Source organism: Theropithecus gelada, chromosome 5, assembly GCF_003255815.1.
Source record: "Theropithecus gelada isolate Dixy chromosome 5, Tgel_1.0, whole genome shotgun sequence".
Classification (NCBI taxonomy): domain Eukaryota; kingdom Metazoa; phylum Chordata; class Mammalia; order Primates; family Cercopithecidae; genus Theropithecus; species Theropithecus gelada.
This window is the reverse complement of record NC_037672.1, coordinates 59,486,389-59,498,637: the sequence shown is the minus strand read 5'-3', so window position 1 is coordinate 59,498,637 and position 12,249 is coordinate 59,486,389. Positions and strand designations below refer to the sequence as shown.

General features: G+C 42.0%; 1 protein-coding gene across 2 annotated transcripts in view; it reads left to right on the top strand.

Annotated features, from left to right (window-relative positions):
* Positions 1-11,986, top strand: part of ENOPH1 (enolase-phosphatase 1) — a 35,984-nt gene extending 23,998 nt beyond the window's left edge. The window contains exons 4-6 of one of the 2 annotated variants that reach the window (XM_025385194.1): positions 2,276-2,408; positions 4,859-4,982; positions 10,892-11,986. In XM_025385194.1, the coding sequence (XP_025240979.1) occupies positions 2,276-2,408; positions 4,859-4,982; positions 10,892-11,031 (397 nt within the window). In that variant the 3' untranslated portion in view covers positions 11,032-11,986. The remainder of the gene's footprint in view (positions 1-2,275; positions 2,409-4,858; positions 4,983-10,891) is intronic. The other variant, XM_025385193.1, reaches the window with a different exon arrangement.
* The last annotated feature ends 263 nt before the right edge of the window (positions 11,987-12,249 follow it).

Below are 12,249 nucleotides of genomic sequence, written 5' to 3'. Positions count from 1 at the left end.
CCTCCCGAACAGCAGGGACTACAGGCCACCACACCTGGCTAATTTTTTGTATTTTAGTAGAGACAGGGTATTACCTTGTTGTCCAGGCTAGTCTTAAGCTCCTGAGCTCAGGGCAGCTTACCCACTTTGGCCTCCTATAAAGTGCTAGGATTACAGGCATGAGCCACTGTGCCCGGCCTGCTAAGAAATTTTTTTATTTTTTTTGAGATGGAGTCTCGTTCTGTTGCCCAGTGATCTCCACTCGCTGCAAGCTCTGCCTCCCGGGTTCACACCATTCTCCTGCCTGAGTCTCCCGAGTAGCTGGGACTACAGGCACCCGCCACCACGCCCAGCTAATTTTTTGTATTTTTAGTAGAGACAGGGTTTCACCGTGTTAGCCAGTATGGTCTCTATCTCCTGACCTCATGATCCGCCCACCTCGGCCTCCCAAAGTGCTGGGATTACAGGCGTGAGCCACCATGCCCAGCCGTGAAATTCTTAATAAGACTTTGCCTCTAAGGATTTTGGGCCACTGCCTGCTGTAAACCCTAAGATCCAAGATTGTTTCCAGCTGCGTATATTTATTTTGTGTTTCTATCAAATGAGATGTTGTTTCTTTATGTACTTTACAAGGAGCTTCTACCTTTTAAAGGATAGACTGGAATTTCAGGATATGCCAGTGATCTGGGAATATCAGCCAGGTTCACTTTGTAAAGCACTCAAAAAAGTGGAGACAGGAGACTGTGCACCCGGTAGTTAGCCCTTACTTCTCTTCGTCTTGGTTCCTTAATTATACAACTAACTGCTGAAGACAGGAGAAATCCTGTCTCCATGAGTGCAAACTAGTACTCAGAGTAACATACTTATATGTCTACTGGTTTTGAATATGTTGATCTCTTTCCTTCAATTAGTGCAACATATTAAGCATGTTAATACATACAAAGCGGAAGACTCCACTGACATTTTCCAGGTAATTTTTTAAAGATGACTGGTTCTACAACCCAGGTTCTTTGTGCTTCTCTTTTCACCTTTCTCCTGTGACGTTAATTTCCTCCATGAATATGGAAGACACTGTGGAATTGGTAAAAGAGACAGTGTCAGAAGTCAGAAAAAGACACCTTTGGCTTACTGGTGTGAGATGGTACAAGTCTCAACTAATTTGTTACGTAATTTTTTTCCCCATATAATAAAACGTTGTTTTCTTAGTTCTCAAGAAATGCAGGCCAGGTGCAGTGGCTCACGCCTGTAATCCCAGCACTTTGGGAGGCTGAAGTGGGTGGATCACTTGAGTCGACGAGTTTGAGACCAGCCTGGGTGACGTGGCGAAGCACCATCTCTACAACAAATTTAAAAAAATAGGCCGGGCGCGGTGGCTCAAGCCTGTAATCCCAGCACTTTGGGAGGCCGAGACGGGCGAATCACAAGGTCAGGAGATCGAGACCATCCTGGCTAACCCGGTGAAACCCCGTCTCTACTAAAAAATACAAAAAACTAGCCGGGCGAGGTGGCGGGCGCCTGTAGTCCCAGTTAGTTGGGATGCTGAGGCAGGAGAATGGCGTAAACCTGGGAGGCGGAGCTTGCAGTGAGCTGACATCCGGCCACTGCACTCCAGCCCGGGCGACAGAGCGAGACTCCGTCTCAAAAAAAAAAATATATATATATATAGTTGGGGGTGGTAGCACCTGCTTGTAGTCCCAGCTACCTGGGAGGCTGAGGTGGGAGGATCACTTGAGCCCAGGAGGTGGAGGTTGCAACGAACTGAGATCACACCACTGCACTCCAGCCTAGGTGACAGAGCAAGACCCTGTCTCAAAATAAAAAAAGTAATTCCATTTTCTAGCTAATCATAAATTTATAGCTTTGAGCCTTCAAACTTTGTTTTGATTATTTTGGGTACAGATCCTTTTAAAAAAGCATTTCCATGCTTTAACCTTTCTTTGTCATGAAGAACATCCGAAATTATATTATTGCTGTTGTTTGCTTTTTTGAGTTTTTTGGGAATTTAAAAAACACTTTCCCATTTCATCCTTTTATCTGTAGTCCCTTTTTACTGTCACTAGTGGCTGTCTGTTCAAAACTATCCTCCTTTCCACATAGATTGTTGCTTCTAACCTGCTGTAAGCCTGGAACTCGGACAATACGTTTATTAGAACTGCAGGAGTTTGTAGTCTCAGGGAGCTGCTTCTCAGGTTACCATTTGGGCACAAATAGAGAAACATATGGCATCTGTTTCGACAGGTTTTCATCTGGCTAGATGAGGTGTTCCTGTATTTTAACTTAGTGGTCTTCCCTGTAGGTTCTTTGCAGATGTAGTTCCAGCAGTCAGGAAATGGAGAGAGGCCGGAATGAAGGTGTACATCTATTCCTCAGGGAGTGTGGAGGCACAGAAACTGTTATTTGGGCACTCTACGGAGGGAGATATTCTTGAGGTAGGTTACCTAGTTTACTTTGTTTTTTGATGCTATCAAAGCATGAAATAATGTTAAAGAAAAACTAATTGGAACTAATAGAATGCTTTTTTTTTTTTGATTGTTTAAAGTTAGGTAAGAAGAAAATAATCACTTTTAATTATATTGTATTTACAGTTTCTTCTACATAAGGTTGTTACATAAAGTTTATTCTGTATCTTCAAAAATAAAATCAGTTAGGATGCAAAACAGGATTGTGCAGTGCTGAGAAATACATAAAGACTTTTTGAATACAGCAGAGGACAAGGTGCACTCATTTGTTTCTGGCTCTTTGAAGAAGTATAGATTTTGTTTAAGAAGAAACAGCATATTATAGGAGAACCAGGCACATTTTTAAATGTAGTGATAAGTTAAGGTTGTCACCTGTTGCATTTCGTGTACATGAGAAAATTCTTGCTAGCCCCTCTGTGTCATCATCCCTGCGCCCCCTGGAGGATGGGGTGATCAATGAAAGAAGTGACTACATGTAGGGTTTTAAAAAGAAGTGCTGATTAGCTGAATGTAGACCAAACTTACAGTAGGTAACTTGAAATACAGACAACTTAAAATAGGTTACTTACAATAGGTAACTTGGCCAGATACTTTTTAAAAATAAATATTTACCGGCCAGGCGCTGTGGCTCAGGCCTGTAATCCCAGCACTTTGGGAGGCCAAGGTGGGTGGATCATGAGCTCAGGAGATTGAAACCATCCTGGCTAACATGGTGAAACCGCGTCTCTACTAAAAATACAAAAAAAAAAAAAAAAAAAAAAAATTAGCCTGGCGTGATGGCAGGCGCCTGTAGTCCCAGCTACTCGGGAGGCTGATGCAGGAGAATGGCGTGACCCGGGAGGCGGGGCTTGCAGTGAGCAGAGATCGCGCCACTGCACTCCAGCCTGGGCGATAGAGCGAGACTCCCGTCTCAACAACAACAAAAATTTTACTTATTTTAACCTACAATAGGTAACTGGAATATAGACTGAACTTGCAATTTTAACTTATAATAGGTAACTTTAATGTAGACCACACTTACAATAGGTTACTTACAGTAGGTAACTTGGCCAGGAAAGTTTTTAAAATAAATATTTATTGAGCACCTATCATGTGCAAAGAACACTTTGGCTTTGGAGGTTGTCATATTCTAATTTTAGGATTTTCCTACTTTCTGTCTTATTTTTATTTATTTATTTTTTTGAGACGGAGTCTCGCTCTATCGCCCAGGCTGGAGTGCAGTGGCGCGATCTCGGCTCACTGCAAGCTCCGCCTCCCGGGTTTACGCCATTCTCCTGCCTCAGCCTCCGGAGTAGCTGGAACTACAGGCGCCCGCCACCACGCCCGGCTAGTTTTTTGTATTTTTTAGTAGAGACGGGGTTTCACCGTGTTAGCCAGGATGGTCTCGATCTCCTGACCTCGTGATCCGCCCGTCTTGGCCTCCCAAAGTGCTGGGATTACAGGCTTGAGCCACCGCGCCCGGCCCTTTCTGTCTTATTTTTAAATCAAATATTAAATCAATAATGAAACCCTTTAATCCTTGGTGACTGTTCTCTTAATACAGATACAACTTATTTTCTGCTCTCTCTGACAATCATGACAGGACAAAAGTACCTACTAAGTTCACTAATAAGAATTTTATTCTCTAGTTACTAAGTGAGGCAAACTGCGAGAAAAAGAAAATATGCAAAATCAATCTTGACTTAAAAAAAAAAACCTTAAAATTACTTTTTATTTATTTATTTATTTTTAGCTTCCCATAGGCCAAACCCAGTTTGTCTTTGAGTGCTTACTATGCTTGTTTTTAGTTTGTGAAAAGTTCTGAAAACAATAAAAAAATCACATCTTAGTAACTGACCCTAAATATGGACTTATTTTAATTACTGTTGCTTAAATTAGCAAGTTACAGATTTGACTCCAATTGTTTCCAAGAGGGCAGAGACATAGATGAGCCCTTGGGTAGAATTTCAAAATGTTTTAATTAGAAAATGAGAATTTCTTGTAAGTAAAATAATAGCTTATTCATAAGGCAGGTTAGAGAAATTTTTTCATCATAAGATTAAAGGACAGTGTTCAGAATCTTTCATCAGGAGTAAAATTCAATCCAGTAAGTAGTTGGAGTGCAAATCATCTTTAAGGGTAGGATGTAGGGCATATTTATTTTAAGCTATTTCAGATGTAAAATGAATGCTAGTGAAAACCAGGTAGAATATAAAATGACCTTATGTATATTAAGCTGCTACTTTTCTTCTTCCAAATGTCTGTTGCCATAAAATCTTTATTTTTACTTTGTGTAGCCTCCATAAAGTTCCCTATTAAGTAGATTTTCAGTAAATACTGAACGAATGAAGTAACTGTGATTATCATGTGTTTCAGAGAAAGGCATGAGGGGCACTGCAAGTGTATTTGTATTGTCAGTCTTTTGCCTTCTATTTGTTCAGCTTGTCGATGGTCACTTTGATACCAAGATTGGACGCAAAGTGGAGAGTGAAAGTTACCGAAAGATTGCAGACAGCATTGGGTGCTCAACCAACAACATTTTGTTTCTGACAGATGTTACTCGAGGTGAGTAATAGACTTCTTATACTCCAGGATATGAACTGAGCCTGGCACTACAAATACATTGCCTCTTTAAAGAAAGTCTATATGGGGATCCTTGAAAAATCAGTTTTACAGTTTTATATAAAGAAACAGTGTCTGGTTCATGTTTGAATTTAAAAAACAGACAAACAAAAAAAAAAACAGCAGTGAAGGTAGGCATGGTGGCTCATGCCTGTAATCCCAGCACTTTTGTGGTCTTAGGCAGGAGGATTGCTTGAACCCAGGAGTTCGACCCTAGCCTGGGAAACAATGTAAGACCCCTGTCTCTACAAAAAAATTCAGAAAGTTAGCTGGGTGTGGTGGCTCACTCCTGTGGTCCCAGCTGCATGGGAGGCTGAGGCAGCGGGATCAACTGAGCCCAGGAGGTCGAGGCTGCAGTGAGCCGTGTTTGCACAACTGCACTCCAGCCTGGGTGACAGGGCAAGACTGTCTCAAAAAAGAATGAACCAACTCTGGGGGTTGCACGTGGGGAAGTGGCATTGAAAAGACTAACTCTTCTCGTTTAACTTCTTGTCCATGATCTCCCACCTATTGCTATGTACACACACATACACATTATGACACAGGAAATTAACAAAGGAAGACTTACAGGAATTGTCATGGGAAGGAGCACGCAGGCGGAGGTGTGAGTATAAGGGGTGGTTAGTTGACAATAAAGTCACTGTAGACCTGCATCAAATGCGGTTAACAATAGTAAGATAAGCTATATGCACCCAGCCAAAATAAAGAGAGAGAGAAAGAGAACTGTAATTAGCTTAAGCAATTTTGCCCATCGTTCCAATTGGTGCACTTCCCCATTGTGAGTAGGTGAGTCACCCCTGCCAGATGGTCTTCGTTCCCCAGGAATCTCTGAGGTTGTGAATCTCAGGCTTTGTTATACATGATTCACTTCAGAGACGTATATATTTTTTACTCAGCATGGCTCTCTTTGTTGTTTATAGTAACAGTAGCATGTATATTATTACATTATGGGTTGAATGCACAAAACAGTGTATGCCATACTTTGTTGGTAATATACATTATTTCAAGAGTAGTTTTTTTTTTAGACAGGGTTTTGCTCTGTTGCCCAGGCTGGAGTGCAGTGGTGCAATCTCGGCTCACTGCCTCCTGGGTTCAAGCAATTCTTATGACTCAGTCACCTGAGTAGCTGAGATTATAGGTGCACACCACCACCCCAGCTAATTTTTAAAATATTTTTAGTAGAGATGGGGTTTTGCCATATTGGCCAGGCTGGTCTCGAACTCCTAACCTCAAGTGATCCTCCTGCCTCCGCCTCCCAAAGTGCTAGGATCACAGGTGTGAGCCACCGCGCCTGGCCTTCAAGAGTAGTTTTGATCAAATGGAAAACATACTCGAGCATCTACCTAAGAATGTGAGTCCTCTAGAGAATTACAGAAGGAGAAAGTAGCGAATGAGGAAACAAGCAGGTGAAAGGTAAAGAGTGCTGGAGGAAGGTGGCCTCTGCAATTTTTACTGAAAAGCCCCTGGTTGGTGAGGCTTTCCCCTGGCTCCAACTTGTGATTGCGCATTTATTCTCCTTAGAGTGTTAGTGCATTACCTACTGAGCCTACTTTTGGTGGGTTTATAATTTCCCTTGCATTTGAGGGCAGCTCCACATACTTGTGTTTCTTCCATTCTGCGATGGGTTGCAAGTTTCTCCGGGCCTGAAATCATACCTTCTGTTTACCCCCAAAGCAGGGCTTTGTGTACTGTGCAGCTGCTCTTGGCAAACTGTGTCTGTGACAGGAGGCTGGGGAAGGGGATTAGGGAAAAGGAGCAGAGGAGAGGAGGAGGATGCTCTTTTGCTTAGTCAACTCCACATGACTCCTGGGGCCTCCTGGTAGCAGCTTCAGCAGTCTGTAAGCAAGAGTCCTCTCTCCAGCCCTCCCTATCTGTTACTATAGAACTAATGTCACTCCTGAGGTTTTCAGAGCTAGGACCCAAAGGAAAATCCAGGCTCTGGTAAAGGTGCCTTACCTGAGGTCGTGTGTTTGAACTGTTCTTTCTCTTCTGCTGACCCTCGAGCTTTTGGTTTATTGAGATAGGCAAGAGTTGTAGGTATATATGCAGATACTAATTTGCTAAGCGGTTTTAAAAAAAATTAATCAGCATAGGTCATCTAATATCTAAAAAAGTTTTAATAACTTTTTCTAGAGAAATAGAGGCAGAGCAGGCTTAATTTTACCTGACATACAATAGACATTCAGTCATTATTAATGTCTTTGTTAAATTTCAGTCCTTGGTTAATCTAGACTGGAATTTTATTTAATTTATTTATTTATTTATTTATTTATTTATTTATTTATTTATTTTGAGATGGAGTCTGGCTCTGTCATCCAGGCTGGAGTGCAGTGGCCAAATCTCAGCTCACTGCAAGCTCCGCCTCCCGGGTTTACGCCATTCTTCTGCCTCAGCCTCCCGAGTAGCTGGGACTACAGGCGCCCGCCACCTCGCCTGGCTAGTTTTTTGTATTTTTTAGTGGAGACGGGGTTTCACCGTGTTAGCCAGGATGGTCTCGATTTCCTGACCTTGTGATTCGCCCGTCTTGGCCTCCCAAAGTGCTGGGATTACAGGCTTGAGCCACCGCGCCCGGCCTTATTTATTTTTATTTTTATTTATTTTTTGAGACAGAGTCTTGCTCTGTTACCCAGGCTGGCGTGCAGTGGCACAATCTCGGCTCACTGCAACCTCTGCTTCCCAGGTTCAAGCCATTCTCCTGCCTCAGCCTCCTGAGTAGCTGGGATTACAGGCACATACCACCACGCCCTGCTAATTTTTGTATTTTTAGTAGAGACGAGGTTTTGCCATGTTGGCCAGGCTGGTCTCAAACTCCTGACCTCAGGTGATCTACCCACCTCAGTCTCCCAAAGTGCTGGGATTACAGGCGTGAGCCACCACACTTGGCCTGGAATTTTAAATCTGGATGTTAATTGACGAGATTTGAAAACTCGAAAGATTTGGCAGGGATCAGCCCATGTCCTGTGTGTCCAAGCATTTCTACAAACTCTCAGCTCATTTTTTTCTACTTTCTGGAAAACTTTATATTTACATATCTGATTGCACTGGAGGAGAGACTGACAGATGCACAGACACAATGCTTCAAGGGTCACTGTATAATGACTAGGTAGCCAGGCCATGTGAAATGTACTGTCAATGAGCATTAGCCTTAGCAACAACCATTTCACCTGGCCTCTACTTTGAACTCTCTGTAAATGTTTGCGTATCATTTTTCTGTATAGAAACCTTTTCCTGATTTGAAACTTCACTATACCCTTGTGATTTTGAGGGGCTTAGAGTGGTAGGGTCGGGGGTCATTACTATCAATGAAGGGTAGGTATGTGTTATCAGTTCCTGTGAAGAATGATAATTTGAAAACCTTTTACTACGTTTTGCTTCTTATGAAAAGGAAATAGGCCTTGTTCTGGTGAGTTTAGCTGATTTAATCTGTGAATTGTTTTTCTTTAACCATTCAGGCTGTTGGAGATAAAAGTCTGTAGTTTTGTTTATATTTAATTTCCCTAGCACTTTGGATGGTAAATTTCTGCAGGCTTAGAATTAAGGGTCTGCTTTGTGGCGAGTGCTCTGCTCAGAGCCAGCCAATTCTGGGATTAAATGTGTTCAATTTGTGATCCCCGGACCTTTGCTCTATCTCCATATTAAGAATTACAACCCCTGTCCTTAGACCACTTACAGTTTCTTCATATTCTTGTAGCCACTTAGTTTTTGTATTTGGGATCACATAGTACGTCTGTAATTTCAGATCTTCTCACTTAAGCCTTTTCCTCAGTTGTAGTTGTAGAAATTATTCCTAATTTTGGAGAATAGAAATAATCCCTAAATTGGCTTCAAAATGAAATTGGCTCCCTTTGATTCTCTGTAAGGCAGTTTTATTCCGCCCTTTGTCTTCTGCTGGCCCCATACATGCTTAGGCAGTGGGGCCAGAACTTGGGTCATTGGCAGATGGGATGAGGCAGGGAGCTGTCTGCCTGCCCGCTCTTTTCTCTCTCTCTGATCCTGTTTTGGTACCACATGCCTTCCACTGTTGAGGCAGAATGAAAAACTAAGTTAATATCCCAAATAATGGCTGGGCGCGGTGGCTCACGCCTGTAATCCTGGTACTTTGGGAGGCCAAGGCGAATGGATCATTTGAGGTCATGAGTTCAAGAACAGCCTGGCCAACATGGTGAAACCTTGTGTCTACTAAAATACAAAAATTAGCCAGGGGGTAGTGATACACGCCTGTAATCCAAGCTACTCGGTTGGGGGCTGAGGCAGGAGACTTACTTGAGCCTGGGAGGCAGAGGTTGGGATGAGCGGAGACCATGCCACTGCACTCCAGCCTGGGCGACAGAGAGAGACCCTGTCTGAAAAAATAAAATAAAAATAAAATCCCAAATAATACCCAAGTATGAAAATGTATCTCAGTATTATAATAGTGAGCAAATAGATGCTTAGGGATAAAACTTGCCCTGTGGTGAATTAGATAAGAAGCCTGAATATGGAACAGCCACTTGTAGTGTCAAGTCCCACGTGGATTGTGATGGCTCAACTTGGTCAAATTCTCGGGTTGCCAGTTATGATGAAAACTTTGCTCAGGGCAGTCAGGCTAGGAAGTAGGGGTGAGTGGAAGCTAGCTGCCTTTCTCCAGTGGCATCTGCAAAGGTGGGCTGAAGAAGGCATTCCCACTCAGAGAGGGGAGTCTTGAATACTGTTGGCTCTGGGAAGGTGACAGGCCCTTTCATAGGCAGAACAGAAAATAGGCACTTGAGGTGGGTGGGTGGGTGGAAGAGACAGCTCAGCCCCAGTGTGTCTCCTGGGAACTTCTTAACTCTCTCAGCATGACTGCCCTGCAGTTAATCTATTCAGGTGCTGTGACTCTTCTCCAAAGGCTGAGAAACTATTGGGGATTACTCTTATACCAAATCTAAACTCCACAGGATGTATTCCAGATTTCTCACCAGTTTTGTTCTGTCTGTCCTAGTAAGCGCCATCTCTCTTATCACAGTCCAGTATCCTGTTTCCCACTCTAACTTGCTCCGTTCTAGGCTGGGAGCATGACATATTTAGGGTCTGGAGGTAAGAGCAGATATCTTGGGCTGATTAGACCATAGGATTCCATTTGTCCCATTATCTTCTTTGTGTTTTTATTTTTTTGATACAGGGTCTCTGACACCTGGGCTGGAGTGCAGTATTACGATCTCGGCTCGCTGCAGCCTTGACCTCCTGGTCTCAAGCAATCCTCCCACCTCAGCACTCCTGAGTAGCTGGAACTACAGGCACACACCACCACGCCCAGCTAATTTTTCTATTTTTCTGTTTTTGTAGAGAGAGAGTTTCGCCATGTTGCCCAGGCTGGTCTCGAACTCCTGGACTCAAGTCTGGCATTCAAGTGAACTCCTGGGTCCACCTGCCTAGGCCTCCCAAAGTACTGGGATTATAGGTGTGAGCCACTGTGCCCAGCCCCATATCATTTTAATTGGTATTACCAACAGCCTGTCCTTTGGGAAACAGCTCAGTTCTCAGTATGGGCTGATGGGAGGAAGTGGAGGAAAGGTGTAGGACAGAACATGGCTCCATCCTTCTGCATTCATAAGTACTTAATAAAGCTCAGAAGTGTAGGATACACTGCCATTCTCTTCTGTCAAGTACAGTTACGTATTTTTTAAATTTTTATTATGGAAAAATTAAAACATATATAAAAGAGATAATAATATAGTCAACCCCAGGGTTCCCACCTTTTAACTTCAACAGTTATCAAATCAGGGCCAAATTCATTTCTTCCATCCCCACATCCCCCTGCTGGCTTTGATGCAAATCTCAGACATCATTTTTTGCTGTTTCTGACACACACACACATCCTTTGATTTTCACAGAGGCCAGTGCTGCTGAGGAAGCAGATGTGCACGTAGCTGTGGTGGTGAGACCAGGCAACGCAGGATTAACAGATGACGAGAAGACTTACTACAGCCTCATCACATCCTTCAGCGAACTATACCTGCCTTCCTCAACCTAGAGAAGGGTTGCTAAGGCAGACCGCACTGTTCCCAGAGTTGTCCCTGTAGTGTCTAGGTTTATTCTAATGGTAAAAGTAACTTACTTAAAAAACATACATGTACACATATGTATGCAAGTATGTATATATGTGTATGCTCAAATTAACTTCCACAGGTACATAAGTGAAAGAAGTCTCAGTTCAGTGAACACAAAACTTATTTAAAGATGTTTTATATGTAGAAATTGTTTGAAATCATACTCTAACCCTTAGTGAGGGCAAAGTGTAGTTGATAGAAGAAATTGCTAAAAACCAATCTAATGTGCTATGTTTATCAAGTCATATACTAAAATGGAAAGCTAGTTTTGAGAGATTATTCAGAAGCCTTGTTATTTTAAAAATGAAATATTTCAAAGACTTATTTCTAATAATAATTCATTGCCCCTGTTTGTGATTTAGAAGATTATAACAGCTGTATTTCATATTTGCATCCTTATATATATCAAAGACCAAGGTATTTCCTTCTGCTCCAAAAGATGAAAATTGGGAAAGAAAACTCACTTGAGTCTTGATCAAACAAGTGTCTTTTAAGAAGAAACTTGGTAATCATTGTGGCACCCACAACAAGCTGTTGCCTTACCAGTGAAAAAGGTGCACTGATGTAACAGCTAAAACAGAGGTGTGTTCTTAATAGAACAGTTCTAATCCTGCCGGGTGTTATCATTATATATTTTATAGTTACCTTTCTAACTACTTAGCACAGTTTGAGAATATGTTAATTGCTATTTACTATTTAAAAAGTTTTACTGAAATCAGTCCATAAGATTAAGATGAGCCCTAATACGTAAGATTTTCCTCTGGAATGGATGTGAGAAATGTAAATTTTCTAACAGCAGTATTTATCCTGGTTTAATTCTAATAGGATGTCTGTTAATTTCATGTTGTGATTAATAAAAGCATTTTCTTCTTCACTCAGTTATATATAGGTTCCTGAACTCTATCCACATGCTGCCATAGCAAAAGAGAAACTGAAAAACAAGAATATTTAGCTCTTACCTTAATTGTGTATGATGTGTGTGTTTTAATGGAGTGCCAGTGGCAATTCATTGGTTATTATTTGAGTTATGTATACATATAAGGTTACTATTCCATTTGGATAGTAAGCATTCAGGATATGAGTGGAGTTCCTTACATTTTTGAGAATCTTAACTTTGAGGTCTATAAGGTAATGCTTGAAGG